Raw genomic sequence first — 26217 nt, 5'->3', positions numbered from 1 at the left:
GACTATTTGCAAAAAATATTCATTATATATATTCAGGAAGAAATAAAAACCCACTTTAGCATGTTTAGATTTCTATTACTGAATACCTGTAGCACTCAATGTGATTACATTCTGTTGGGCTGCACTGAAATAATATTATTGTCTTACTTTGACATGTTTTATAGTATGTGATGCACAACTTGAAAGTCGATAACCACGCGTAAGACTGTGAAACACACAATGTGGTGATACATCCTGCGCCCATATTCATCGCTTACAAGTGGGAAGCAGACAGGCCTGCTGTTCGCTCATGCTCTATGATGTGTTTGACGAGCCGACAGTGAACTTTAATCAGAGAATGGAAGCATGCAGTGGAGAGTGGTAGATTATTTCTTTGTTGTAACAGTGCTTCCTGGCAATAAATCTTATACGGTTGGGAAGCCTGTTTATTTCTGTTTTAAATAGTGCTGCATTTGTAAGGACCATTCATTTGTGGGATGAGCAGTAGAGCTGAGTATGTCGGTTGCGCCCATGAAAAAATTTGCCAAGGTTTTCCAGCTGTATAAGATTTATTGCCAAGAAGCATTTTTACAACAAAGAAATAAACTACCAAACACAAATGTCCTTACTTTTTGTGCTATGTTTATATTCCATCAACAGTTCATGTAATATGTACAGTTAGTTTAAAATATCTGTATTTCAATTTAATTAACTGCTGGTTTAGGCCATTGGCTGTAGTGTTCCAGGTTTTGTACTTCATGTTTTAGTGTTTTCTTGGGTTTTTCTTGGGTTTTTTTCTGTCACTAGTCTCAGTGGATCGTGTGTACCTACGGATGTAGAACAGGTGAGACTAGTGCTTTGTGTTTTTCTGGGCTACTTAAAACAACATGGGGAGATCCATTCAGCCACAGCTCCATTGTTTACACTCAAGATCAGTTGTTAGGCCTGAGCAACATGCGGTAACTCCAAGTGGAAAGACTGGAGATAAGGAGGCGGAGAAGGAGACAAGAGAAGGCAGCATAAACCATCCATACCGTCTCTTATTATGGGGAACGTAAGATCTCTACCGAATAAGTTGGAAGGGCTAACGGTGCTAACCAGGCTGCAGCGGGAGTACTGGGAGTGTAGCATCATGTGCTTCATGGAGACGTGGCTGAATGAACTCACGCCGGACACGGATGTCGCTTTGGACAACTTTCATCTGCTGAGAGCAGACAGGCGAGCGATGGAGAGCTTTAAGAGGAAGGGTCGAGGCATAGCGATGTTTGTGAACAACAGATGGTGTAACCCAGGACACATCAGTGTTAAGGAGCAGAAGAGACATAGAGCTGCTAGCTGTTACCATTCTGTCTATCTTCTCCAGTGCGTTCAACACAATCCAGCCATCGCTGCTGGGAGGAAGCTGGAGGGAGCTGAGACTGTCACCTGGCTGCATGGACCATCAACTGCCTCACCAACAGACCACAGTATGTGAGGCTTCGCGACTGTGTGTGGCAGTCTGTAGCACCGGGGCTCCGCAGGGCACTGTGCTCTCTCCTTTCCTATTCACCCTCTACACATCAGACTTCAGACATAACAAGGACAGTTCTCCGATGACACAGCCATCGTTGGATGTGTATCACAGGGGAATGAACTGGAACACAGGGAAGTCGTCTCCAACTTTGTCGACTGGTGTGGACTAAACCACGTGCACATCAGTGCCAGTAAGACCAAGGAGATGGTGATAGACTTCTGCAGGAGGGTGTCACAGATCGCAGATCAAGGGTTTGGACATTGAGAGCGTGAGAGGACATTACTGAGGACTTTCTATGACTCTGTGGTTGCATCTGCAGTCTGTTACGCAGTGGTCTGCTGGGGCTGCGGAAGCTCTGAGAGGGACAGAAAGAGACTCAATGAACTGGTCAGGAGAGCTGGCTCTGTCCTGGACTGCCCCCACCACTGAGGATGTAGGTGAGAGAAAGATGTTAGCCAAGCTGACATCAATCATGGACAACCCCTCCCACCCCCTGCATGACACAGTGGGGGCCCTCAGCAGCTCCTTCAGCAACAGTATATATATATATATATATATATATATATATATATATATATATATATATATATATACTGTGCTATAGTATAGTATTTGCTATAGAGCAAATACTGTATTTAAATTATCCATGCCAACCATGTAATATTTCTTGTTACAATCCTTGTGCAATTTTTCAATATTTCTCAATATTTTGCATTGGTAAAGTGTTGGTTTATAGCCTTTTTTATGAAATGAACATATGTACAGTTAACTTCTTATTTTATTTTTTTTACTTTCCATTGCCTTTGCTATTGCTATTTGCACACCAAATTTCCCCAGCCATTGATTAATAAAGTTGATCTTATCATATCTTATCTTAAAGAGACCAGAATGATTTTACGCTCCAGTCCTCACCCGCTGTATGATCATGGGTTTTGATGGAAATGTAGAAAAAAGAGAGAAAATGAAGCTACATCTGAATACAGTGATGCTATGTGCAAAGCAAATCACATGTTCTGCTTGAGATGCACTGTTGGTTTCTGTGGTTAAGTGATAATTAAACAATCCTGCAAGACACCTCCAAACACACAGATAAAGCTATTTGCAATTACAGTCTCCAGACACAGAGGGCCTGTCAGCAGAGTGAGGACGCAGTCTGCCAGCAGATAGAAACATGCATTGGACTATCCATGTCGCCGTGGCTCTCCTGAACATACTATGGATTGCCTTCTTTTTGCATCCAGATCCTTTCTCAGGCAAGAGGACTTTTCCATTGTTGAATGCATCATGACTTTATAGTAACAGTAATTTAAACTGATAGTTTGTAACTCATGCTTGCTGGTTATCTTGAGATGGCTTGTCTTCATTTTCAGTGTCTGTTCAGAGAAGAAGCGCTCACAGAGCTGATGAGGAGATGCTGTTTAAAGAGTTTTGTGTTCAGCCTAAATCTCACATGAACTGGACATCAAACCTACATCCAGTCAACAACACCAGTTATAAAACCAATTACACCAACACAGCAGCTGAAGGTAAGTCTGTCCCTGCTGTGACTGCTATCATTTATAATATCATATTATATCATATGTGCATCATATATATGGATGGTTATGGTGTACAACTTAACCATCATCATTATTGTTATATTTTTGCTTTCTATCATTCAGCTTTATGGTGTCAGCTGTATTTAGCATTGTTGTATTACACTTGAGTCCAAAATATATATATTGTCAGGTCTCAGAAACTAAATTATCAAAATTACAAACCAAAAACACTAATACAAGAGAAGATGATCAAAACTGTGGCTGTGGCAAGGACAAGGAGAAGACAGGCTCGGGTGAATCGCCAACGGACAAAGACACAATGGCACAAGACAAGGGATACTCTATTTAACACATAGAGGGTAATCAGGAACAGGTGGAGACAACAGGTGATCGGGGCGGACACACGGGACACATGAGGGGCAAGTGCTCTGAAACGAGAGGAGAGTTAGACCTTCAAAATAAAACAGGAAATGACAAGACAACAACCCCATGACGAGACAAACCTTACCGCGGTGTGACATATGTAAACATAAAATATATTCAATGTTTTATTTGAAGATTTAAGATTAAACATATGCTCTTAATATAGGTTAAAATCAACATGTAAATCATTGCAGTCTGTTTTTATTGTGTCTTGAGTTTGTGTCACCAAATTGAAAACACTGAAAACCTGTTTGTTTTTTTGTGAACAGTGAACAAGGAGAGCAACTTCACATTGCATGCAGTCCAGTCCATCAACAAGACCAAAATTCAGCATGACTGTCAGTGCAACTACACAAATATTCCACAGAGAGCTTGGTACTCTTCACAGCTGTTACATGTAGACCTCAGACCTCCTGCTCCAGGATGTCAACCCAAGATAATGTAAGTCAGCGGATTTTGTTTGTGCTTTGAATAAATAGCTGTATTCTAAAACATGAGGATGTTGTAAAAAGTGGTGGTGATAATGTTAATAGCATTATTGGTGGGAATGGTGGCATTTGCAACTGTTGCAAAGCTGGTAACAGCACTAGTAATAGTGGCAGCAGTGACAAATAAAATCTTTGTTTTTGCTCTCATGTTTCATCTGTATTTGACTAGCATGACGTTTCCCAACATGGAGGTGTGTGTCGATGCAGAAACCTACTACGCCTTCTCTCCACTCACTCCGTAAGTTCTGGATGTTTATTAAAAAGCCCTGTACGATGCACAATAATACAACTAAAAAACTAGCTTCAGTGCATGACTCAGTGCCATGGACAGTCAAGGCCTTTTGTGCTGTGTAAAGATGCAGAGCAGAGGGGCACAGTCTGTGGAAATACTGAATTTAAACATTAGTTTTGGTCCATGCAAACATTTCATCTTTCTGAGCAGAAAGCACAGAAGAATAAGACATTTCAATTTACCCTCAGGTTTGCAAAGGGCTCCAAATCACACAGAATAATGTGCAAAGTGCTGACACATATTTTGTACTTCCCTATTTATTAGAGTCTGGGAAGAGACAGCCACAGTAAGTCCTCCTCCTGTGTCTGAACCGACCACTGCAGCCAGTCCTCCTGTGCTGGGATTGGCTCCCGCCTCAGCAGCTCCTCTTTATACAACAACCCGTCATTCAAAAGCTCCCGTCCAACAAAAAGATAATCAGGATCGAAGAAGAATAGAAGCCCCTCGTGGTGAGTGGGGGTCCCCAAAATGTTTCATTCTCTATCTCAAATGTTTAAACAGAATTCTACTTTAGGTTACAGTACCAACCAAGACACACATTACGACTGTAGAATATAACTTGGGCTTCACAACTGATGAGAGCAAGTGAGAATGATTTGGTGGGTGGTGACAGTCGGCAGATAAAATCATTGAGCGTGTGTTGTGTAAAGATACTAATCAGATCCTCATTTGACATTTGCCACTGACATACTGAAAGTAGCTCAGGGCCATGATGCAGATCTCAGAGGAGAGATAGTTAAAAAAAAAACAACTTCAAATGGCATGACCCTAATCGAACTCTCTCTCTGTCTTTCCCTCTTTATGTCTCTTTTAACACCGGATATATATTAGTGAAGTCTTGCTGTTTCAATTATATTCGAAGACCGATACCTATTAGGTCCATTAAGGGATACACGGTACACGGTACGTTTCCCTGGTGCTACCGTGATGCCATTATGAAAGTAAAAGTTTATTAGCAAGGACATGCTGCTAGAGAGAAGTTTTCAGATGCACTTAGATGGCACAACAATCCGTAACACATGTTTTAAACGAGACAACACTTGAACAGTAGTTCACTGTATGTTACTAAGAGACATCATCTTTGTATTTTCTTTCCAGATTCTGGACAACTAAAAACCTAAACATCTGTGCTGATCCAGGGGCTGCATGGACTAAGAGAGCGATGACATTAATAAAGCAAAGACTGCTCAAAAGAGTCTAAAATTCCTGCTGGCAGAGGTGCCTGCAGGGCAGACAGATGCTTTATTCTGAAAGCAGGCAGAGGGGACAGTGCGGAGAATGGAGGAGGAGGAACGGAGGGAGCGAGAGGGAATAGCAGTTTGGAGAAGATTAGTCAGATAAGGAGGGACAAGATTGTGGATGGCCTTGAACATGTGGAGGAGTATTTTAAAATTAATTATGTACTTAATAGGGAGCCAGTGGAGATGCTGAAGTGCAGGGGAAATGTGGTGACATGAAGGGGTTTTGGTGATGATATGAGCAGCTGAGTTTTGGACCAGTTGAAGCTTATGGAGGGATTTTTGAGGGAGACCAAAGAGGAGGGAATTATAGTAAACAATGCGTAAGATGACAAGAGAGAGACAAGGATGGAGGTAGTGTGGGAGGGGCGGAGACGGTTTATGTTGCATAGATGAAAGTAAGCAGACAGTGTGGTATTATTGATATGGGAGTGGAAGGATAGAGAGCCATCCAGTATGACACCCAAGCTCTTAACCTGAGGGGAGGGGGAAACAAGAGAGTTGTCAATTGAAAAGGAAATACTGTCAGCTTTGGATAGGGTGGATTTGGTGCCTACAAGGAGGACTTCAGTTTTGTCACTGTTAAGTTTTAAGAAGTTGGAGGTGAACCAGGATTTGATTTCAGATAAGCACGTGGTAAGGGAGAGGGAAGGGAGAGTGACAGAGGGTTTGCCAGATAGGTAGAGCTGGGTGTCGTCTGCATAACAATGGAAATTGATGTTGAATTTACGAAAGATATTGCCAAGGGGAAGGAGGTAGGTGATGAAGCAGAGGGGCCCCAGCACAGAACCCTGGGGCACACCAGAGGTGACGGGGGAGGGTTGGGATTTAAAGGACTTGAGTTGAATGAACTGAGTACGGCCAGAGAGGTATGAGTGGAACCAGTCAAGGGGTGTGTCAGTTTTCTAATCATGAACTTAAGTAGCTGACAGGACTCAAAGCCTGCAGCTCCAGCTTTCTTTATGCTTTCTCTAGAAATGCTGCGCTTTTCTATTATTATCAAATAGTTGTTATTCTGTTTGAATGGACGTCTGCCAAGTGTAAGTTTGTCCAAGAGGTGCAGAAACATGCTCCACCAGTGACTGCATTCATAATATCTCTGCCATCCGTTATGATCACCTTGTCCCACCTACTGTCCCACTTACCAGTTTCCTCTCTCCAAATCATATCATTCAAGTCATACACAAATAAACTGAAGTGCTGAATCTACGCCTCCTTCTCTGTTTTCTTTCAGATAATGCAGGGATGTTCACAGCTTTTCACTTGTAATCTCATGACCTGTAGTAGTGCGATGGAGTATTTTTTAGGTGTCCCCCATGGTACATAAATGTACACATGCACTTGGGTAATGCAATACACATTCACACTGTTCAATTGATCTGTAAAATACAAAGTAATGCACCAGCAGAGCCAGGGAAGACGAAAAATACTAGAAATGTTTGGAAGTTCTTGACATTTGAAAAAAAAAATCAAATCTGCAAATGTTTCACAAGGGAGGAAAAACTTTTTGCTTGTTCTTAATCTTCACTGTAGCTGCCAGTATCTTAGCAGACAAATACTGAAGCGCACATAATGGGAATTACCATTAATTAGCATCGCAATCAAGCTAGTTATTAACAAACAATCCCATTTTATTTCACATGCTCAACATAAAACAACACACGTGCTCACACTTACAGGTATGTTCTCCCTGTGCTCTGTGGAAACAGGCTGACTTCACATCGCTAACTCAGTGTGCCACTGAATGCCACACACTGAGCAGCTCCAGCAGCCTCAAAGGGTCAAAACTCAGACCTCCCCAAGGCTTTAAAAATACAGCCACCACTAGGTGGAGACATTGTGTGGGGAGGGCAGCACATACAGAGTACATACAGTATATCTGTATTTTCTGTTTTGTTTATTATTCTTATGACACTGACTTGATCGGTGGAAACAGCTAAACGCAGCTAACATGCCTCCTTGGCACATGCTCAGACTTTGTTGCCCGGCCAGGCCTTCGGTGCATCCAGACTCTGTCCAGCACCCTGTGGACGGGAAGGGTGTGGCCAGGTGGAGGCTGGACACAGTGATGAATGATACAGGTGTGCAGTACTTTGTACCAGGTATAATTAAATGTTGTGTCTGTCAGCATTAGATTACATTCATTATTTTTTATGGATGACATATCCCAGCTGTGTCAGGCTCGTGGCGAGGACGGCTGACACTGATGAGCAGGTGAGAAGATTAATTCAACTCCAGACCAGCGCTTGGCTGGAAGACTGGGATCCACCTTGGATGGATTATGTCAATGACACTGGGCGTTATCAAGCATCCAGACCCCTCAGGTCACCTGGGACAGGTTGACTCAGTGTGCCAGAACCAAAACCAAGTAAGGTGAAGCAGCTTTTAGTGTTTATGCTCCCCCACCTGAGGAACAAGCAGCCTGAATACCTTAAACTGCCAGCTCAGTTAAATCACACTGACTTTCTAATCCAACTATTTCTTTACTTTTTGTTTTTACTGTCTTTTAAATGTTTTCTTAAGGTCTTATTTTTAATGCTTTTCTGTGTTGCCTTGATTACTCATTATTGTTTTTCCTTTCCTTCGGTCACAGTAATGGGTCAGTGTAGCTACTATGTAAGGAAGCACAGAGATTTCAAAGCATATGAAAGTTGGAATTTGTTCACTGTTACGGCCGCCGCCGTACTCTGGAGAGGTTACCCCCCCTCTCTTTAGTATGTGTATGTGTGTTTGTGTGTGTTTGCGTGTGGTTGTGTGTGTGTGCATTGGAGTCTGCCTCAGCCCCGCTGTTCCCAGGATGCCTTGCGGCGGAAGCTGATTGAGGCTTGGTTTTCCTGACTCCTTCCACCTGCGCTGAGGAGCTGATCCACCAATCAGGAGCCACCTGGAAGGATAAAGAGCCAGCAGGCCAGCATCCAGGGGCAAGCTGTTGTCGGCTCTGCTGGTGTGCCTCTTTGTGATCGTGAAACTCTGTAAATTTACTGAGGCACTAGTTTTGCTGCTTGTTAGCCACTGCAAGTTGTTGAGTGCTGTTAGTGTGTTTCTGTAATTAGATTGCATTAGTTCATTGTTTTATTGTCTTGATCTCTTGTTGTTTTGTTTTGCCTATATTGTAACTTTTTAACTCTAGGTTAGAGTCTCTTTCTGTTTGCGTTTTACAGCACTCATCAGTCCTTAGTTGCCTGTTTGTAATCAAAAACTTACTTTTTGTTAATAAATAGCTTTAATTTACCCTCATTACACCTGGGTTTATGTTACTTCCCGTCCCCCTGGCGAGCTGGTTGTAACATTCACCCTGTTAACATATTTTGTTTTTGTTTTTTACCAAAGGCAAAATAGTCATTGTTTATTGTACATAGGTTGTATTATGCTATGCAGTGTTTTAATTCTACAGTACATTCACTTTGACAATAGACACTCAACTCTCTCCTGGGTCACTTTCCAGGGCTTGGTTCATATGTGTAAATCAAAGGTTAGTCCACAGTCTAAACTCTTAAGTTAACATTTCTTTCTAATATCAGTATCTGTTTCTTTGACATGTTGGATATCTGAACTGTCAACACTTGTGTTTTCTGTGTTCAGTTTAATTTCAGTTAAAAAATATGCAGGATGGTTTATGCCGCTAATATCAGACTGCATCAAACTTTCCTAAAAAAACACACCAATGCAGAAATTAAAATGAAGTGAAGTGCAGGAACAGCAACAGCTCACATGAGGGAATAACTCAGTGGGCGAGGAGTTACTCTCTGAAGTTTTCAGCTTCAGAGCTTCCTTCCTGCTTTGCTGCCAATCAGATTATGAGCGTCCTGTTCGAGTCAGTACTGCACATCATCTAAATGAATGTGCAGCCATTCAGCCATCTGACTGTTGGTGGTCAGATCCAGATCCGTGATGGGCCTCTTCATCGTCAGTAAACTGCTCCTGATGACGCTTCTGTTCCAGCTGAGTGAGGAGAGTGAGTTCAGTCATTGATCTCGTCATAGACTTGAATAGAATTAGAAGTGCTTTCAGGCTGTTTGTCGTAATAGATCGTCCTTCTGTTGTAATATCATAGGAGTGATGTGCATTGACAATCAAATAGAGTTCAATATGATCACTAAGAATACCAAATTGTTCAAGGCAGTGAGGCCTTTTAGTCTGTGAATGGAAGAATGAAATGATGTTTTGGACTGAAAGGCAGAAAGAGCTGGATTGTTAATTTTACATTAAATACATCCATGAACTGTTCATTTTTATCCTTTAGCATATATTTTAATAAATAATTGATGATAAAAATAAAATAAATCACAACTGCCAATGGTTTATTGTACACAAATTCACATGATGGCCCTAAAATGATTGAGTTTGTGAGAATCAGAAAACATTGTAAAACCCTTCAGTGACAGTTCATCGTATTTGTGGTGTTTCTTCATCATCTGAAATAATCTTGTTGGGTCCAGATGAAGAGTGGAAGACAGGCACAACACCCGACCCTGACAAGTCTGTGCATTTGCGTGAGTTCTGCCTCCGCGTGCCTGATGGCTCTCACTGGACCCGACCGCCCGCAAAGTCAGCTGAGCCAACCAAACCTGCAGCCCCGCTGCTTGAGCAGCCAACCACAGAGCCGGAACCTACTTTCTGGGACTCAACCCAAGAGCCTGATCTGACAGACATCCAGGACACCCCGGACACCCCGGACACCAGGGACGCTGTGGTCCGAAGTGTGGTTGCTTCTGGTTTACGTGGTCTGAAAACAGGTGAGACCGTTTTCCAACTACACCTTTTGACCATGCAGATTTAAAACTTTACACTGATTTCCATAATAATCCTAATCATCTTTAGTTTCACAGACGTTATAATTATCTTACATTTAGTTCAATTTTGAAATGGACATCCCATCAGTAATCATATCTTTTTATGTAAATTATTTTTCATTCTGAAGGAATATATTGTGAACAGCCTATTCATACTGTGTGTTGTTAAAACTTGTCTTTGAACTCCATCAAGTCATCAATAGATGTCAATGCCAGCACATCAGCCTACATTGTGAAAAGTTGTCTTTTATCCCCTTCAAGCCATCAGCGGGTGTCGCTGCAAAGAGAGAGAGAAGAAGCCTCTGACTGAAATCTTGGGATTCAGAAGCATAATGATGTGGCTCCCCAGCGAAACATGTGCATCAACTGAATACATGTAAGTGTTGAACGCCGCTCGGCCACCTCCAGTTCAGCCTATCAAGACGGTCAGATTTCAAAGCGAGGGTTTTCCAACTCTTGTTTTCCAGTGGGACGCTGACGACTGGCATGGAGGTGTGTGGGATTATACCCAGCCTTTTGACATTCGTCAAAGAGCAGCTGAAGTAAGTCTGTATTATCTGATATTGAACATATAATAGATTTCAGCTCAGAATAGAGGTCTCAGTATAATAAACTTCCATCTCTACAGCTTTCTCCTTAAAGCACACGCCACAAAAATGAGTATTTTTACTGTTTAAGTCGGCCTTTGTATCATTCTAATCAAAATGAAGAAAGCTGAATGTTTTCATATTCACTGCCGGCGATGCAAACTTTGTGTCGTCTGTTTAAATCTGATGGAAGCCAGTTCCTCACTGATAAGTGGGGCGTCTTTTCCTTTAAGTCGACTCGCTGACAAGAATACGTTACTCATCCAATCCCCAGAAGCCAGTCTGTGCCTGCAGCGCCGCCAAGTATCCACGAAGAGCCGGCAGTCACACCTCCCGCTCCGCTGGCCCCAACCACAGAGCTACCCACAACTACTGTCTCTCCAAGCCTTTCCGAAGTAACAGAAACAGATTGGATTTATGAATTTGAGGCATCGGGAACTGAAAGTGAGTTTTGCCATTAGAGATTGTGCAATGATGGCTGATACCAGGCAGCATTTTGTAGGCTAAAACCTTGTCCAATGTGGCTTCGCAGCGGCTGACGAATGCGAATCCTGCAACTTCATGACGAACTTGGACAATGTTGACCCAAAGTCTGTACAATCCCTGACTGTGAGGATGCAATCATTTCCCTGCGCCGTCCAAATTTTGTAAGGTTCCTGCTAGTATTTTTCACAAATGAACGTTTTTTGAAGGCCTCATGCTAACACGTATGTCCGTCCTGTGGTCATCTGATTGGCTTCACGATTGACAGGTGCATCGCTGAGAAAGCTTGAATGTTTGCCATTTGCCATGAATGAGCAATCAGGCACTGCGCTGACAAAACAAAACGCTGATTTTTTATTTCTCTTTGGCTCACTGTCAGCCTGAAGGATGGCACAGATTTCTGTTTGGACTTAAACCATCCGGAGTTCAAGACAGCGCTGAGGAAACTGGGATTTTCCCCTCCCCTTGAACCTGACATTGCCCGGACACCAAAACCCAGTTTGTAAAAATGTCATTTTTACAGTTGTTTGGATGATCTTCCTCCACTTAAAGACTTTGTCCAGCCAACAGTCCAAAACCCAATAATATTCAATTTTCTGTAATGTAATGCTAATGTACAAAAATATAAAAGAAAAGCAGCCGATTGTCATTTCTGAGGACCTGGAACTACCAAACTTTGGGCATTTTTACTAGAAAAATTACTGAAACAATTTTGTAGCTTTCCTGTCATTGTGCTAACTGATTAATCAGCTAATCGTTGCAGCTCTGAACAGCATGTGCATCTAAATAGTGAAAAGTTGTGTTTTATCTCCTTGAAGTCACCAGTGGATGTCGCTGCAAAGAGAGTGAGAAGAAACTTCCAGCTAAACTCTCCACATTAACAAGCACAAGGGTTTGGCCCCCCAGTGAAACATGCGCCTCAACTGAATTCATGTAAGTGCTATGTGTGTGCGTGTGTGTGAGCGTGACAGTCATGTTGTGTGATACTGGCTCAGTGTACACTTGTTTTCCAGTGAAACACTCATGGATGGCAGGGAGGTGTGTGTTTTTACACCCAGCCTCTCAATATACCTTCATCATCTTCGTCCATAAGTAGATAATATTGTTATTTCTGCATATTATCAAGCCTAAATTTAAATTCAAGTCACCTTGTTTAACAGTCAATTACACAACATATAGTCAGAGTGCTAAAGTAACTTAGTATTATTGTCCATTTCAACTCATTCAAATTTCAGCTCAAACTAATTTAGCTGTAAAAAACCTGATACAGCCATAACTCCAAAGACGCTGTGTGAGATGGAAATAAAAACAGTGCAATCATTTGGAAACAAGCTGTGTGCTGATAATGGTTCTTCAAAGTGCTGAAAGCCTGCAGAGAGCGTAGGAGGATATGAACCTGAGGCACAGGATTAGACAGGGTTTAGGAACGAGCTATATGCTGGGAAAGCTTCAAGCTTGGCCGTAGCGTTCGTGCCATGAGTGGCTGAAGAACCGTGGTCGACGTGCTGCAGGGTTGATGAACTGACGAGCGGCAGGTGTGTAGGCTGAGAGAGGTGACGGGCCGATTGATGGCAGGTGTGCAGGAACAGAGCTCGGAGGCAGGAGGAAGGCCACAGCCACGGCAAATACACACAGGGCGCGTCCCAACTCTCTTTACTGCGTCCATACTTCCTCGGTTGCATCTTTTCCTCGCATCTTAGTCTCCTCATGTCTTCCACTTGTGTCCTTGGTGGGAGGGACCAGACGTGAGTGAGGAAAAAGATGCAAGTGAGGGAAACATGATGCAATTTAAGAGGTTTAGGATGTACCCAGAGACAGGGGGGGACTGGGGGCACGCCTGTGGCTGTGACAGTGTTGCTGCATCAAATTCAGATTAAGCTTATATTTAAAAAAAGAAATAATAAAGTTGATGAGGTCAAACATTTAATATATAATCTTTGTACTGTTTTCAAGTGAGTAGATGTCAAAAAGCAAGTTATCGCATTCTGTATTATTTATGTTTTACACAGTGGCCCAACTTTTTTGGGAATCAGGGTTGTAAAACATTACATTTAACCTGAGCCATGATATATCAAAAGGGCGGTTAATTCAAATTCTAATGAAATCTGATCTACTTCCAGTGGTATCTAGCCATGCAGATACAGTAGTTTTAAAGTTTTATGTATGAAGTTCAATATATTTGTCGAGGGAGTGCCACCCAGCCTGTGAAACCAGCTGTGTTACGTCTGCAGTGGAGGAGCAGTATTGTGTTCTAAAGGTGTGTTCTGACAGAAAACGATGCAGCAAAAAATGCACCTCCTTAATATATTATGGATGAATATATTATCTTTTTTTTCCCGTACTTCAGTGGTGTGCACGGGGGGGGGGGGGGCCACCGCTGCCAGGGGGGGGCGACCGCTGCCCTCTTGGGAGCCATAACACGAGCCAAAGTGCCCCCTGGGAGCCAAAACGCACTCTAAAGTTCCCTCTTGGACTCCAAAACGTGTGCTTAAGTGCCCTCTTGGGAGCCAAAACGCACCCTAAAGTGCCCTCTTGGGAGCCAAAACGCACGCTAAAGTGCCCTCTTGGGAGCCGAAACGCACGCTAAAGTGCCCTCTTGGACGCCAAAATGCGCAATAGGCCTAATGGCTGTGAAAGAGGTAACTGAAAGAGGCAACATTCCCAAAAAACTCCCTCTTGCACTTATTGCTAGTGTGTCGTTGGTTGCCAATGGTGGCACTTGTGTCTAAGGCTGCAGATGCCTGCCTGCACTACATAATCCACAGAAGCCATGTTTTCCTTGGAACTGTGTCTGAGTTTTGGATTACACACTGCCGTTGATTTGTTTTTACGAATTTTCTCAATGCGTTGTATTTTGGTGGAGGCAGACATCTCAGAGACGTCTCAATACCTGGTCACACAAAACCAAAACTATCTGCATGGTTGGGCACCGCGAGAAGTAAGTGAGAGTTGAAGCGACCCCTTAAAAAGAAAGGAAATCAATGAGAAGCAGATGTGTTCTTTCATATAATGGCAAACACTTTCTCTCTGTAGCTTATCAGATGTTAGCCGTTTCCTTGCTGATACCTCGGTGGATGATAACACCCAACCTTTCCCCGGACGGCAGCCTGAAAATAGCAAAATTGGCTTTGAATATGATTATACCTTTGGGGTCCAAACTGAGATTGGCTATTCCGTTGTTGAACATAACAATCGACCTGCATTTGGTTCAGCTGTACTTCCTGGGGGTGAGTATTAGTCTTGACGTGGCAACATCACATATTCAAAAAATACATTCATTCTCAGACTACCTATGTCAGATCAGTCCCTGTGCAAAACATTTTCCTCACCATTTATGCCGGGAGCACATTCTCCATGTCAGACTACATCCTTTGAATATGACACTGATGTGACATATGTACACAAAACCTGTCCACCTTAACTAACTTTTGGTAGATTATGAGACAGAAACTATGATGGAGGTGTTAACTGAGCTAATGTTAGCCAAATCATTTTCAGTAGTTTCGGCTTGGTTTGTCACTGCTTTTTATGCTTATTCTGGCTGTTGATGGTATTCCAAACCACCTTTTTTATGTCCATATTCATTTAGTAATCAATAGTAATTGCACTGTTTTGTGCATTGCTTTGTCTTCCATAAAATATCTATAATTACACACTCTCAATCTGTCCACGATTCTTACCAATTACAACTCTTACTCCCCACAGAGTCAGCTGATTGCTGCGTGTATGTGCTGGAGCGTTCCTCGTTAAAAACAAACAAGAAATACATAAACTCAGAAACACAGATTTTTCACAGATTTTTTGAGAGTGACTCTGGAAGAAAGTCAAATAACTTCATTTTAGATTAACTGTGTTTACCAGGACCAGAATCAGCTGGGTGCTCAGATTTATTTAGTGTTAAGTCACTGTTTAAAGTGTTGTCTATGTCTGTGTATGGATCCACAGTAATGGCACCTCAGCGATGCATGGGCTGCGCTATTGAACCAATAATGAATATTGACCAAAAGGACGTACAATCCCTTCAGATGATTGTGCAACCACAGTGTCCTGTCTTCATTGAGTAAGTGGCCTGCTACTGTGATGACGACTCTTTTCCACTGATCTTTAATCTGCAATGTCAGGGATTGATATCTTTTTGAAAGCTTTTCACAACTTCAGAATGTCTAAATTAGCATCAGACCGATCAAGTGCTTCCCATATACAAGGTAATATGGTGGCCATTTGCAGATACGCACAATTAACTTCCCATACTACATATGTACATTTCTAAGTGCTATGTTTTAACTGACGTGGGGGGGAATCGCTGGCATTTATCCTCTTGCAGGATCGTTGACACCTCGAGAATCATTGAGGTCACACTCAGCCACCATGTGAGTCGTTAGGGTCACGAGTCATGGTGTGAATGGGTGTTGTGTGAGTCGTTGGGTCACACGAGTCATGGTGTGAATGGGCGTCAAGCTGCCTGGGGAGGGATCTCAGGACTGCAATGCAGTTAAAGTACTATGACCTGGATGAATGAAAATCTTCACAGACACTATATTTATACTATTTGTCCTTTGGTCCACAGTGTCACTCTGAAAAATGGAGATCGAGTCTGTGTGGACTTGTTCCAGCCATGGTTTATCACTCTGCTGGAGAAGCTGGAAATTCAAGCCCACTGAGGAAGAAGCCTTAAATGTGATATTGTGATGGGGGAGGGATTACAAGGTGGGGTACTTCCAGAGAACCAGGATGAGGCACTCATTCGGGGAGATTTGGAGTCGAGTTGATGACAGAATACATTTTATCCTAAAGCCTTTTTTTTTTTCAAATTCCTTTTTCTCTGTATTTCTTGTTTTCAAATACTTTTATTTCCCTTGAAATCCACTTTATTCAATAAAATTGAATATATAATACTATATACTAACTTTGGATATCCCCTGACTCATCTCCACATGCATCTTGACATTTTTAGCTTTTCGTGAAATATCGCGGATGAATCCCAATGACCCTTAATTTCACCTGTACCGAAACCAGCAAAATGTTTACTTATTCCTGTGAAATACCTAAACATCTACTTGATGGATTGGCACAAATTTTGTACAGAAATCTGTGGTTTTGGGACAATTAATCAGAATAACGTCAGTGATCCCCTGACTTTCCCTCTAGCACCACTATGAGCTTGACATTTGTGTTTTTTGGAGAAATGTCTCAAAACCTGTTGGGTGGATTACAATTGAATTTGGCACATACACCCCAAGCACAAGATGAATTGTAATCCCTTTGGTGATCCCCTGACTTTTTTTCTAGCATATCAGGTCAGCATTTTAATTTATCGAATTATCGTCCAATTATAAGTCACTGTGATTTTTAAAGTGCTCATCCAAGTCCAAACTCGAGTCAGCACTGGGTCAGTCACTGTCATTCGTACCCAAATATACAGTAAATGATGGTAAGTAATGTAATTTTGTGTGTGTGTGTTTTTGCCCTTGTAAGTGCCAGCCTCAGAGCATGCGATGTTCACAGCCTTACAGCAGCTTGTGCAGAATTAGATCAGGTCCCATTTTTCATCCCCATGCTTGCTGCTAGAGTAAGAGCCATGCTGGCTGTATTTCAGATCTCTATACAAACTGTCACATTGTGCTAGTTGAACTGGAAGCCCAAGAACTATACATGTCTTCAATTACCTGTTTCCAACTGAATTTTCCTTGCACAAGTCTGCATATACACTGTTGTGCAGTAGTGCCCTCTACTGACTGCAAGTGAAAACAGCATGTTATGCCTGAGCTGGTGAAGCAGAGTTTCTACTGTACGTTAGACAAAAATGCCTTCAGAAGGCTCTTTATTAGGATTGATTTGAACGATGATGTGAAGCTCGGTCTCATAAAAGGCTGATTTCAGTCACCTCAATGTCAAATTGCAGCAATAGCAGCAACTGGCATTCACGCAAACACATGAGAACTTTGGGCAATGCTAGGCGATGTGTTTCCCTCTGCCTCCATTCTTTACGTCTTCTTCCTCCATCCTCAGCAGCTGAAGACAGTCTCAGCTTGCTGGCCCTTTAGGCTCTCCAGCTGCTCCTCCAGGTGGTCGGAGGCGTCCACAGTGTCCTCAAAGTCCCGCAGCAAGACCCTGTTCCCCAGCAGTCCCCGATCCTCCTTCAGCCTCAGGTTGTCTCTCTGCAGGCTGTTGCGTGCCTGCTTTGTCCTGGTCAGGAGGTCCCTCTTCCTGGCCACCGCGGCCTCCACCTCAGCCAGCTCCTCCCGCTTGGCCCGGACCACCGCCTGACTCCAGAACAGCTTCTCCTTTATGTTTGACAGGAGCTGACAGAGCAGAAGAAAACACAACACTGACTCTACGTTTTATTAAGTGAAAATCATAGTTTGTGAAGCAACTACAAAACCTCTCTGTCGCTGCAGATTCTTGAACCCACCTCCAAACTGCAGCTGATCTTCCTCTGCGGCTTTAACGATTCCTCGTTTTGCTTTTCGGCGCGTTTCTTCAGCTCCAGCCTCTCAGCCTGCAGCTGCTCAAACCGGAGCTGCAGGGGGTCCCTGGCGTGTTCTTCCCGGTCACGGAGCTCTGCCTCCAGCCTGCGAATCTTGATCCTCAGCTTGATTTGCTTCAGGCGCAGCTTGATTAGCTGATCCTGTCGAAGCTGCTCTGCCGCCAGGGTGGACTCGACTTTAGCCTGAGCAGCTTGCTTACCGAGGCGTCGGCTTAGTGCTGTCACAGCTACATCCTGTTTCAGTGCCACGAAAGCTCGCCATTCATTTTCCACCTGAGGATGAAGATGGCACAGTTTTGCCCTCTGATCAGCAACCCACAACACACACTATCAACAGTTATTGAGCAACAAGACTGTTATATGTGCGGTCCTATAAAGATGCTCGTCAGGAGCCATGTCTATCAGGGTACTTACTAATTGCACTTTCTAATAAGGGTACACTGACTTCCTACATGGTTTAAAAAGTTACTTCCAGACTTTCAAGTTGTATCTGCAAATTATTTGTTCCTTCCCCTGAGAGCAGGGTCTGCATGGTTCAGTATGGATGTCACATCCACCCAGCTCACTGCGTAGCAGCATGTGTAGACCCCTTGTACTCGTTTTTCCTGGAGAGATAGGAGACCCTTAAAGCCTCTGAAATTATGGGTTTAAATCTGCAGTATTTCTCTTTAGCAATAAATATCCTTTATTAAATAAGAAATAATCAAAGATAATGTTAAAATATTCATCTAGTTATCATTAATCAACACTCAAACACTGTTTATTTGCCATCAGGACGACGTGGGTGTGCTTTGATCAAATTTGACTGCTGGCAATATAAGCAGTCAACCCCAAAACTGTCATTCACATGTTGCTGAACATCGATGCACTTCCTATCAGCTACTGAGCCCCGTCCACTTCAAACCAGTCGGAAAGGCAAAGACAAGAGAAACTTCTCATGAACAAAATAAGCACCTGTTTTAGCCCGGGCAGGAAAAGCAGGAAGCAAGGCTCGCAGGAGGAGTTTAAATGTCTCAGCAGTCTGATTTCATCTCCACAGTTTCATGACAGCGATTGAAGAATATTTAATCTATATCTGTAATAATGTTTCCGTCACTTATCTAACTTTTGTGTATGTGCACCATTTTTATCCTCTGTGATATTTCTGCAGCTGCCTCACCACCGTCTGCAATTGATTTAAAGTTTGTGCACCTCAAAGGTTCAGCATCTTTTTAAGTATGGATGATGACTTTTTTGGAGTATACTTTATTTGGGAATGTGAACTTACTACTTAAACCTGTTTATAGTTTGTTCATAGTTGGAAGCTTATTAAAGTTATTATATTTAATTACTGTTTTACAATACATCTTATATATTCTAACAAACCCCTGTGCACTTTTCCACATTTTTACACTGAAAATGACCAAATTCTTGGAAAACCCGCACAAGCCCCTCCAGTAAGACCGACCTTCTCCAGCTTCTCCTGGGACTGGAAGCTCAGCTCCTCCGCCTGCTGCTCAGCCGTCTCTGAGTCAGCGATGAGCTGCTGCTTCAGGTCGGTCAGGATGTTAACGTGCTTCTCATACTCCTGCAGCTGCTCTGACACCGGCAGCTCTCTCTCCAGCTGGCCGTCGTCACCGGCCTTCTTGCGGAAGTACTCTGCCAGCTTCATCTGCAGTCGGCTGCTGTGTTGGCTGGCTTTATCTCTCCCCTCGCACAGATCCTGGAGGAGCTGCACAAGTGCTTCAGAGTTCACTTCCTCCTTGTCTGCAGGAGCAGCAGTGGGCTCCTCTTCCTCGGCCTCACCTTCCTCCACCTGTGTAGGACTGATGTTCTCTCTGTCCGGGCTCTCAAGATGCAGTCTGGGGGGTCCATCGTCATTGTTGCCGTTCATCTCAAAAACAACGCTGCCCTCGTGGGACGTTGGCTCTTCACTCATCTTCACAGCCAAGTCTTCACTTGTGATGACGGAGCTGACAGCCGGGACCTCGTCCCCACCGTTCTCCTCTGGCTCAGAGGTGGCTGCTTCTTCAACGGGGGCCTCTTCAGTGGCGTTCACACTTTCAGAATGTTCTTCATCATGATCTGATGCAACCACTTCAGCTGGGACACCTTCTTTTTCATTCCCATTTACAGTAACAGCAGACATGTCCTCTTCATTGGAGACATGTGCTAATATCACCCTCTCTGTGTCATTCTTCACCTCGTTTCCTGACTCTCCGTCCATTTTTCAATAGAAAAAATAATCCAAAAGTATTAATCAATTTGTCTAAAGCTATAAGAGTCGTGCACTTGTGCAGTCAACGACACTATTCGTTTTGTTTCGGTTGTCCTGGAAACTGAGAGCGGGAGCCAATCAAAGGCGGCCTGGCCCCTCGCTCATTAATATTAACAAACAGGATGTTAGTAGGTCGCGCTGCCAGGCTCGCGGTGCGCAGGCGCGCAGATCTGCCTCCAACAACAAGAAGCAGGAGCGAGGCAACATGGCCGACCTGGGGAAGAAGTACTGCGTGAACTGCCTTGCAGATGTTACAAATCTGCGGCTTCGCTGCACCGACTGTCCTGATATCGAGCTGTGCCCGGAGTGCTTCTCGGCGGGCGCAGAAATCGGGAACCACCGGAGATGGCACGGCTACCAGCAGGTCGACGGCGGTCGCTTCTCTCTTTGGGGTCCCGAGGCAGAGGGAGGATGGACCAGCAGGGAAGAGCAGTCGCTGCTCGATGCTATCGAGCAATATGGATTTGGAAACTGGGTACTTTAGAAGTTACTTAACTTAATTTATCTCCACAATACACCATACACGCTAACACGAGTTTTATTTTAAGTGCGTAGAAAATGTCGGGAGTGAAATTTGGCTAGTAGCGTTAATGTCAGGGCGAGTTAACGTAATTGACCTTTATGAAAATCCATTTTCTCTTCGTACTGTCGTAAAAGTTGGACAACCGAGCATTAAATACAAGCTCTGACTCTTGACTTCTGTCACAGAGGAACCGACTTAAAGATAATGTTTTAATGTTAGATTTAAGGCACGACAAAGCTTTTTTTTTATCATGTCCCATTGAAACGAGAAGTCTCCAGAAATATAAATGCATCGTTACTTGGCATGTTCAGACGGACAGGTAGCCGGTAGATACACAATCAACACACAGCTGCAGGTGGAAACCGTGCCAAACTAAAACCTGGACTATAAGCAGTGTTAATGACTGGTAATATGCTACACAGTCAGTTATCATATAGTGCAACTAACTTTAGGTTAGGTAGCTGAAACCTTTTTAAATATATAATCGCAATACCTTTATGACATTGTGCACGCTTCTTAGCATTAGCTCAATGGAAGCATTATGAAAACAGCATCTTTTAATGTTTGCCACTGCATCCCATAATGCACTGAGTGTGCTTTAGAGATATTTAAGTATTGATGAATTAGTTTTTTTGTAATTATTTTCGAACACATTCAATAATTGTTGTAGTCTCGTAGGGTAATTCTCTATTGTACACGTCTGTGATGAAACAAACATCATTTCCTTGTAAATTCACTAGAAAAAATGATGCAATTTGGTATTAGTTATTGGGAAAGCCTGACAGAAAAGCTCCATATAAGACAAGTAAACATTCATTCATCATTTAGGTGAGTTTACTAATTTACCGACCTGACCTCTTATTAGTGTTGAATGACATTATCTGGAAACTTACTTGGAAATTATCACGACAATAGAGAGAATAAAATATGAATGAATGTAGTGAAAAATGTTCATCATGATTTCCCAGAGTCCAGATTGACAGTCCAAACTCAAAGGTGTTCAACACGGAAAGATATTAAAGGCGGACAAGCAGAAAATCCTCCCGTTTGAGAGGCTGGGACCAGGCAGTGTTTTGCATTTTGTTGCTCTAAAGCAACTTGAATATGGATCATACCATAATGTAGTTTTTCCTCTTGATCAGCTGATTGGTGATTTGTTTCAGCACTACTCTGGTTTGTAAGTAACATTATGAATAGCATACTGTCACATGGTACTCATGAGTAACAACTTCCTGTTCATGTTGTCTGTCAGGAGGACATGGCTGCTCACGTCGGAGCATCCCGAACTCCCCAGGAAGTCATGGAACACTATGTCACCATGTACATCCATGGAAACCTGGGTAAGGCCTGCATCCCTGACAACATTCCCAACCGGGTGACTGACCACACCTGCCCAAGCGGGGGCCCTCTGTCGCCCAGCCTCACCACCCCCCTTCCTCCGCTGGATATCAGCCTGGCTGAGCAGCAGCAGCTGGGCTACATGCCGCTACGCGACGACTACGAGATCGAGTACGACCAGGATGCGGAGAAGCTCATCAGCGGGCTGTCTGTGAACTACGACGACGAGGACGTGGAAATAGAAATGAAACGCGCCCACGTGGACATGTACGTGCGCAAGCTCCGAGAGCGCCAGCGACGTAAGAACATCGCCCGAGACTACAACCTGGTGCCTGTGTTCCTGGGCCGAGACAAGAAAGACAAGGAGAAGGAGAAGCCGGGAGCGCTGGGAGTCATAGGCACTGCTGGTGGTGTGATTGGGGCTGGGGCTGGCGGTGTTACAGTTGGATCTGGTTCCACGACAGCAGCAGGGTCAGGTCCTGTTCCAAGTACGCCCAAAAGAAAGATCACCAAGGAGGAGAAGGAGCAGCGGGTCAGGCTTCGGGGGCTCTGCCAGTTCATGGCCCATCGGGAGTTTGAAGACTTCTTTGAGAATATGCATAAAGAGCGCGTGCTGAGGGCCAAGGTGCGTGAGCTGCAGCGCTACCGCCGCAATGGCATCACCCGCCTGGAAGAGTCTGCTGAATACGAAGCAGCGCGCCACAAGCGGGAGAAACGCAAGGAGAACAAAAGCGTGGTCACCTCCAAACGGGGCAGCGGAGGAGGGGGCGGCCTCGGTTCCGGGATGGGGCTCGGGGGCGCGGCCGGAGGCGGAGGAGGCATTGCCGGGGGGTTGGGGGTTGGAGGTGGGATCAAAGAAGAGGGCAAAGACGGCGAGTTTGCCGCAATCGAGAATCTGACGGGCTTTGAGCTGCTGTCGGACAGGGAGAAGGTGCTGTGTAACTCTCTGAACCTCAGCCCGGCACGCTACCTAACTGTCAAAACCATCATCATCAAAGATCACCTGCAGAAAAGGCAAGGCATCCCGGCCAAGAGCCGACTGCCCAGCTACCTGGACAAGGTCCTCAAGAAGCGCATTCTCACCTTCCTCACAGAAAGTGGCTGGATATCCCGGGACGCCTCTTAGCGACCCATCTCTGATCGGGAAATAGCAAGCTGATGATCACACTCCGTAGGCGGGATCAGACTGAAATGGCTGTCACCATTTTCTCAGAGGTGGCCTTGTGAATATGTACATTGCAAACAATGAGGATGCCCCACTGGAAAATAATATATTTTCATACCAGGGCTAGGAATAAAAAAAAAGCCTATATTTTTTTCATCTGAAATGGAACGGAGGTGAAAAACAACTGTGGGTTCTAGTGTCCATATTGTTACTACATGGTGATAACCACAAAGCTAACAGGTATTACATAGTTGAAGATATATTTTAGTGTTAATGCATCAGGCTCACTGACGATGTCTATGGAGAAACACTATTTTGTAACCAAACAGCGAGAAGGAAGTCGTTTCATGCTGAAAAGAAGGTGGAATAAGACGAGGAGTCATTTTTTGGGCTGGATGTTTGACAGCGTGGCGCTGATGGGTGACAGAAGTGATCACTCTTGTGGCTGTGGATGTTTTTCAGGATCTCTCAAACTCAAAACCTAGTTTGGTCAACTTTGTTAGATGTGTCATCATTTAGAGCTTAAACCATTTTAAAGCCTTCAGTTCCTAGAAATTGTCAAGCAGCTTGAGTAAAGTCTCAATTCTCTGACCAGTTTTTTCCACCTTGTTGCCTGCTTAAAGCAGGAGGGTTCGACCGCCGTGTAGCTTTCTCTGGACTGAGCACTCGATGCGGTCGGACAGATATAGGTATATACACATCAGCTGTGCTGATATATCTGCTGATGTCACCTTAACGCTGATATCAGTATTGGCCACATATGTCAGCCAGTAAGTAACAAAATGCCAAAGAATTCGTTAGGATATAATTAGATCAGTGTTTACATTACATCGTCTGTCCACCAGAGAGCGCTGGCAAGTTTATTTTTCAATTAAAATGTCCTGCTCAGTACATATATGTTCACAATTCATCAAAAACCAAATTTAAAGGATCATTGTCAAAATTATGGTTATGTATATATGTTGGAAAAATGAACACTGGTTGATATTTGACTCCTAAGCCACCGAACACTTGACTGCAACACTTACATATTTCTCTATAACAAGAACTATTCATGCTAAATAGGCAGCAACCTAAGTTTAAAAGCATCTTCAGGTATTATCTGTTAGGAGCTCAATACTCAAAAACTCTGCTTCGTGGTATCTGCTTTAGACTCACTTTAATGGTCGCACAGAAATAATGTGACATCACTCTTTACCAACTGACCAACTAACCAATCACATGTGATGGACGGTGACCAAACAACCAAACACCAACTGCCTGCACATTTGCGACATTGAAATGTTGCTTAATCCTGATTGGTGCCCAGAATTTATGCAACATCATCTCAACTGAGCCCCGCCCCCTTCAGATCAGCGAGAAGAGCACAGAAAAAAAATACAAGAAAACTTTAATCGTTGACAGGAAATAGTGAGTTTATGTATGATGCCATTAACCTTAGTGAGAAAATACGTTTTCAGGGATGTTAAATATCAACACAAGTATTGACCTGAAAAAAATCTAAATGAGTTTTGAAGGAGTTTTTTTTTTTTATTTGACCTGAAGTGTATTGATTTTCACAGAAGCTCGTCTTTAAATGCTTTAAATGTTCTGCTGTCCACATGGTACAGTGCAGGTAAAGAAGGTGAATGTGTTTGGGCATTAACCAACATTAACCAATGATACTCAAAAAGGCTGAAGTACAGTTCCAGGATTCTCGTTATTGTGCGTGTGCATGGTGCATTGCCTTAAAAGTGGAGCTTTGCCTTTTTCTTTTTTCTTTTTTTTGTGGTCAAGAGGAATGAGGCTTGAGGTTCTGATGTGAGCTTGTGGATCAGCGGTGGAGGGTGTTATAATCAGGTCATCTTAGTCATGTTTCATCAACGTCGTGCTCCAAACCATGCGTCATCGTAGGCAGACTCTACAGCTGCTTTCATAGGATAACTGGCTTCTTCTTTATTTCTCTTATTGTCGGCAAGTCCCATTAAAAGACCCACAATGAATTGATTCAGCTGCCAAGCCTTGTCTGGCTGTCCGAAGCCTGATAAAAAGATAAAAAGCTCATCACTGAGTGCTCTGACATGTTCCTCATGGCCGTGAACGCACACACCGTAGCCCACCATTTGCGTATTAATCCGCAGCTGAAACTAGTCCCAAACAAATGCACTATTTCCTCGTGGTGGAGTGGCGTTTGTTAAAAAACTACAGTGCCCAGCTGTTTCAGGAAATTACTGAGTCCTTTTTAAAAAAATATAAGTAAATATTAATGACACATTCTTCTGGAAGATTTACATCTTCCATAGGAACCAGTGGGAAAAGGGGAGTTGGAGAGTGGGATTTAGTTGGCAGTGACACAGCTATTGTCATTCTCAGTGCTTTTCAGGAGATGTAAAGTGAGAGGAAGACATTTGCAACCATCCTTTCAGCGTTCATAGTGGGTCGCCTCCAGTACGTGGACTTGTTCCTCAGATTATTGCAGCTTCATGTTAACCCAACATGTTCTGATTGGAATTGGATGTGTTGGCTGAAGCTGCGGTGAAGTATGAGCGCTGTGTGTGCGGCAGAATGACCTCGACAGGTGACGCTTGTTTCCAGCCATCACACCAAACGGCGAAGACCTCGATCAGTCGGCCGAATTTGATGTTTCTCATTTGTTTGGATGTCACCTTCGATTTTTTTTTCTCCTCCCAGATTTGACAGTGGGATAGTTCTGCACGTGCAACCAAATGCACATCGTTTCAGAATGGTGTGTCAGTGTAAATATCTCAAAGAAAAAGTGGCGTTTTGATTTGTTTTTTGTAAGGAGGGGCGTTGCTTTCTTAATGTCAGGAAGTGTAAATAAGTTTGTAAGATAAATTGGAAAAAGAAAACTATAATTACTGACCTGTGAAATGTACAGTATTTTGTGTCATGGAAATTTTTTATAGCTTTTGTAATAAAACAAAACGATTTTGGATGACAAACCTGGATTTTGTGAAGCGTTGGCATAGTGATGGCATGCTGTTGAGCTGTCTTTGATCTGAGCTGTTCTGTTGTTCTGTTTCTTTGTCGTTGCACATGACGAGGTCTGTGTGGAGATGTATTAAAAGTGCAGATACTTTATAATCTAATCTAAATTAGTCCTGTTTCCTCTT

The 26217-nt window shown here is 43.4% G+C and overlaps 3 protein-coding genes and 1 long non-coding RNA gene across 4 annotated transcripts; 3 read left to right on the top strand and 1 right to left on the bottom strand.

Annotated features, from left to right (window-relative positions):
* The first annotated feature begins 9312 nt into the window (after window positions 1–9312).
* On the top strand, window positions 9313–12426 carry LOC121626917. Its single transcript, XM_041965664.1, has 9 exons — window positions 9313–9426; window positions 9911–10207; window positions 10526–10640; window positions 10732–10806; window positions 11126–11295; window positions 11384–11498; window positions 11714–11832; window positions 12153–12267; window positions 12348–12426. Exons 1-9 carry the CDS (start codon window positions 9363–9365, stop codon window positions 12424–12426), a joined length of 1149 nt encoding a protein of 382 aa, XP_041821598.1. The 5' UTR covers window positions 9313–9362.
* Window positions 12427–14428: 2002 nt separating this feature from the next.
* On the top strand, window positions 14429–16021 carry LOC121626894. The gene is made up of 3 exons (XR_006007983.1): window positions 14429–14561; window positions 15280–15394; window positions 15902–16021. It is a non-coding gene; the product is annotated as an uncharacterized LOC121626894 (long non-coding RNA).
* A 1166-nt stretch (window positions 16022–17187) lies between these two features.
* On the bottom strand, window positions 17188–20289 carry ccdc96 (coiled-coil domain containing 96). The gene is made up of 3 exons (XM_041965025.1): window positions 19269–20289; window positions 17747–18094; window positions 17188–17636 (listed from the first exon to the last, which is right to left on the bottom strand). Exons 1-3 carry the CDS (start codon window positions 20025–20027, stop codon window positions 17340–17342), a joined length of 1404 nt encoding a protein of 467 aa, XP_041820959.1. The 5' UTR covers window positions 20028–20289; the 3' UTR covers window positions 17188–17339.
* On the top strand, window positions 20212–26113 carry tada2b (transcriptional adaptor 2B). Its single transcript, XM_041965024.1, has 2 exons — window positions 20212–20553; window positions 21854–26113. Exons 1-2 carry the CDS (start codon window positions 20284–20286, stop codon window positions 23063–23065), a joined length of 1482 nt encoding a protein of 493 aa, XP_041820958.1. The 5' UTR covers window positions 20212–20283; the 3' UTR covers window positions 23066–26113.
* The last annotated feature ends 104 nt before the right edge of the window (window positions 26114–26217 follow it).

Source organism: Chelmon rostratus, chromosome 23, assembly GCF_017976325.1.
Source record: "Chelmon rostratus isolate fCheRos1 chromosome 23, fCheRos1.pri, whole genome shotgun sequence".
NCBI lineage: Eukaryota > Metazoa > Chordata > Actinopteri > Chaetodontiformes > Chaetodontidae > Chelmon > Chelmon rostratus.
This window is presented reverse-complemented; position numbering and strand designations above follow the sequence as displayed.